At 35.4% G+C, this 4023-nt stretch overlaps 1 protein-coding gene across 1 annotated transcript; it reads left to right on the forward strand.

The window, feature by feature from the left end:
• Positions 1–3073: 3073 nt before the first annotated feature.
• Positions 3074–3699, forward strand: LOC107182491 (olfactory receptor 6C2-like). Its single transcript, XM_015561418.1, is given in 2 exon segments — positions 3074–3286; positions 3289–3699. Coding segments are annotated over 2 exon segments (624 nt in total).
• The last annotated feature ends 324 nt before the right edge of the window (positions 3700–4023 follow it).

The raw sequence follows: 4023 nt of genomic DNA on the forward strand, positions 1-4023 counted from the left end.
CATGTTTGTTACTGTAACACAAAGATGGTGTCATTCTTGGATTAAAATGTTGGATTTCTTGTTAATATATTTAAAACTGTAACCAGTAATAACACCCTTAATATTTTTATTACATATGATATTTTATTTCAATAAATTTAAATATTTAGATCACAAACGATTGCAATTTGGGGCATGTGATCTAATGACCAAACTTTTGCTCATCCAAAGAAACATAAGAGAGGAGGTTCTTTTATAGAGAAAAATGGAAATTCAGAAGGGTTTTTGTAAACAAAAATTCCATGGCAGTTTAATATCTAGTGGCTTTTCTTTGGCTGATTTTTAACAGCCTTTCATTGGCTGAGTGATTGTCTATTGAGGGGAAGATCATCCTTCTTCCTGTTAGGGGAGTAGAATAGAAAAACATCTTGTTGGAGGTAAGACCATGAGCGGTAGGGTGTGAACTTCACCTACAGGCTCTCCCAATGCTAATTTGAATGAGGTTGCTATTTATTAATCTTTACAACTTGCATATAAGAAGACTCATTAATCAATTGATCTTATCTAACAAAAGCAAAAATGGAATTTGCATAGAGAAAGAGGATGAGGGGGTTTTAAAAAATCTCAGAGAGTTGGGAAGCAAAGCACTATTTGTCTTTCCTTGTATAAGCTATTGATTGGTATAAGGCTCAGAAAGAGATCACTCCTTTGGGAGTAGAAGGATCATCTGAGGAATCTGTTTTCATTGTTAATCTATTTCTTGAGAAACCTTGAAGGTTTAATACATGAGGTAAGTATACGTGGCAGACTGTCATTATATAATGTTGGCGGGTAACTCTATTATTGTTTCCATCTTAGGGGTGTCCACTCTGCATCATTTCCCTTATTTGAGTTCGGGTTTTTTTTCATACATTCCCCTGCGTTAGTGTCCATTTTCCTGTGTTTGTGCCTTCAAAGCAAGACTGGCTTTGCTATATGTATCCCTTCAGATCTTATAAGACACATGTCTATAGAAACAAAGGAATCAATTTTCCAGACTCAGATGGCTGTTATTTGTAGGATATATTTTAGAGCAACTGAGTGAAAAATCATTCATATAACAGACTAATTAATGTCTCCTGGGAAATCCCACTTTATTCAGTGAAGGAAAAAAATAACAGGAACCCTAAAGGCTATGTATTCAGATATGACATATTTTCATAGTTATCATTGTATGTAAATAATTAATGTGGTTAATGATGAGGAGCAGTTAGAAATAGAGTCTCTTCCTCTTGCTAAAGAATATACATAATGCTAAAAATAATATCAACAAAATTAGACTCATAATACAGGGGGAAAAAATCCAGTTAGTATTCTACTCATCCTTCATGTTATCTGAAATTATAATGTAAATATCAAACTTAAGTGGTTACAATGATATAATGAACAGCACCAATTGGGAGGGAGATGTGGATATATGTGATGATGTCAAGTTTGGCAACAACTTCCTTAAAAGTCTGGGTGGATTTCAAATATTAATATGTATATGAAAGTGTTTATTATCATCCAATATTATTCTGACTTTTAATTTCTCCACTGTCACCTAACCCCTCTTTCCCAGTGCCTTGCTAAAATTAACTACAGTGAATATTTTTGTATAAGTTTAATGAGTTTTATAATAAAGAGTCTAGCCTTGTCCTTCACAGTAATGCAGTTCCTGTAGGTGTTAGAAAATCAGTAGGAAGGGGTTGGAAGTGAAAGTCAGGTTGCAGAGACTTAAAGACTAAACTAAGTAGAGGTAGGAAGAGAAGGTAGAACTACTACTCTCTTTTTAAAGAAATTAAAAACATAATGCAAAAGGCACCACCTTGAATACTATAGTTAATGATATTAAATGTGTTGTGTATGATTCCCTCCACGTTCTGTGTGGAGTAGGGTTCGGTATCTGAAAGAGGAGCCTCACAGCAAATGAGAGAAAAAGACACGAGATAATTTTGCAATATTGGGGGACCAAGCGGCAAGTCCTGAAGGACTTCCTCCGATGCTCAGGCCTCTCCAATCTTTTATTGATCTGGAGTAGCCCTTAGGGTAAGGAGGTTCAAGGACACACAGATCAGCAGACAATTTCCAGAAATAGACAAAAGTATCTGATTAACTCATCAATAGATTTCCGGGAGCATCTGATTAACAATAAACAAGGATCTACATAAGTATCTAAGGAATTAAGGGAACTAAGGTGGGGATGCTTCAACTATTATTATCTAAATTAACTGAGTGGTTCCTAGATTAACTGGGTGGTGCACAGCCCTGACCTTTGCTAGGACTTTCAAGGGCTACTAGCTTTTGGGGGGTCTCTGTCTAAACTCAGCTAGTGAAGACAATGAATGGACTCCGGCATCATGTAATTTTAGCTTTGGGGTTTTGAGAGAAAAGGTACCAGAGTCAATTAACTGAAAAATAACATGAATGCATATGAAGATACTCCTTTGCAAATATCTTGAACTCAACGTTTTCTAACACTATAGATAATGTAATTATCCATCAAACCATCTTAGGGCTAAGAAGGAATAAAAGTGAAGAACAATAGGCAAAGAAAAATATCAAGATCCATTATTACATTTTGTTGCCATTGTTATTTGTTTGCTTTCCAGGAGAAATGCAGCTTACTCTTAAAACAATCCTTTGATTGGGACAATTGAAGAGAATTCATGTTCTTAACCATTTGGATATGTCCTATATCTAAGGTTTATCTTGGATAAAGAAGGCTTAAGGAATATCATCACTTTTCCTAACTTATTTGTAAATCCAATTCACATAATGAATTATACTAAACTACATTTATAAATTTTGAGGAGTAAATAATGATCTGAGGAAAAGTTGGATTATTTAACAATAACAGGAATCCTGAAGGAATAATCTCTTGCTCATACTAGTAATATTCTGGAAGTTTACTGGAATAGTGGCCATATTGATTATGATGAGAAAGGAGAAAATAAATGTAGACTGCTTTGCTTGGTTTTTCAATATCGTCTTTTGCTACAGAACTTGTATACCTATGTCGTCATAAAAATCTCTTATTTTTACATGCTGATTGGGTGGATTTCAAAAGTCAGTGATGAGAAACCACACAGCAGTAACAACGTTTATCCTGCTGGGACTAACCAATGACCCACAACTACAAATTCTGCTTTTTGTCTTTCTATTTCTCACCTACATGTTCAGTGTGACAGGGAACCTGACTATTATCACCCTCACACTGCTGGACTCCCATCTGCAAACTCCTATGTACTTTTTCCTCAGAAATTTTTCTTTCTTAGAAGTTTCATTTGCTGTGATGCAGGTCCACTCCTAAAGATCTCATGCTCAGATACATGGGTAATCGAACAAATGGTTATCCTTGTGGCTGTATTTGCTCTCATTATCACCCTCGTGTGTGTGTTTCTGTCCTACACATACATCATTCAGACAATTTTGAGATTCCCCTCTGTCCAACAAAGAAAAAAGGCCTTTTCTACGTGCTCGTCCCACATGATTGTGGTCTCCATCACCTATGGTAGCTGCATCTTCATCTACATCAAGCCCTCAGCAAAGGATGAGGTGGCCATAAATAAAGGTGTCTCAGTGCTCACTACTTCTGTGGCACCCTTGCTGAACCCCTTCATTTACACCCTGAGGAATAAGCAAGTGAAACAAGCTTTCAACGACTTTGTAAAAAGGATAATATTTCTCTCAACGAAATAGAAGTTTGGATGAATCAGAGTAAAATGAAAGAAGAAAGTCTTCTAAATAGTTAACAGCTTCTAATTTATTTCATTGCTTTATGCCTATAATTCGCTCATAGTAATCTTCTAAAAGGCATTTAACACTGCATCTCACTTTAATCGAACTCCCTCCTCTTCTTTCAAACCAAGCTCATACATCATGATTTTGTTCATTGTGAACCTATAAAATGTATTTCCAAGTAATTGAACTTGCCTCCATTTCTGACCTAGTCTTTTTGTCAGTGCTCTGTAAAAAAGGAAATAATGAAATTTAAAAGTATATAAATTATATAGAAGATACATT

The sequence above is a fragment of the Myotis davidii genome, unplaced genomic scaffold (genome assembly GCF_000327345.1).
Source record: "Myotis davidii unplaced genomic scaffold, ASM32734v1 scaffold297, whole genome shotgun sequence".
NCBI lineage: Eukaryota > Metazoa > Chordata > Mammalia > Chiroptera > Vespertilionidae > Myotis > Myotis davidii.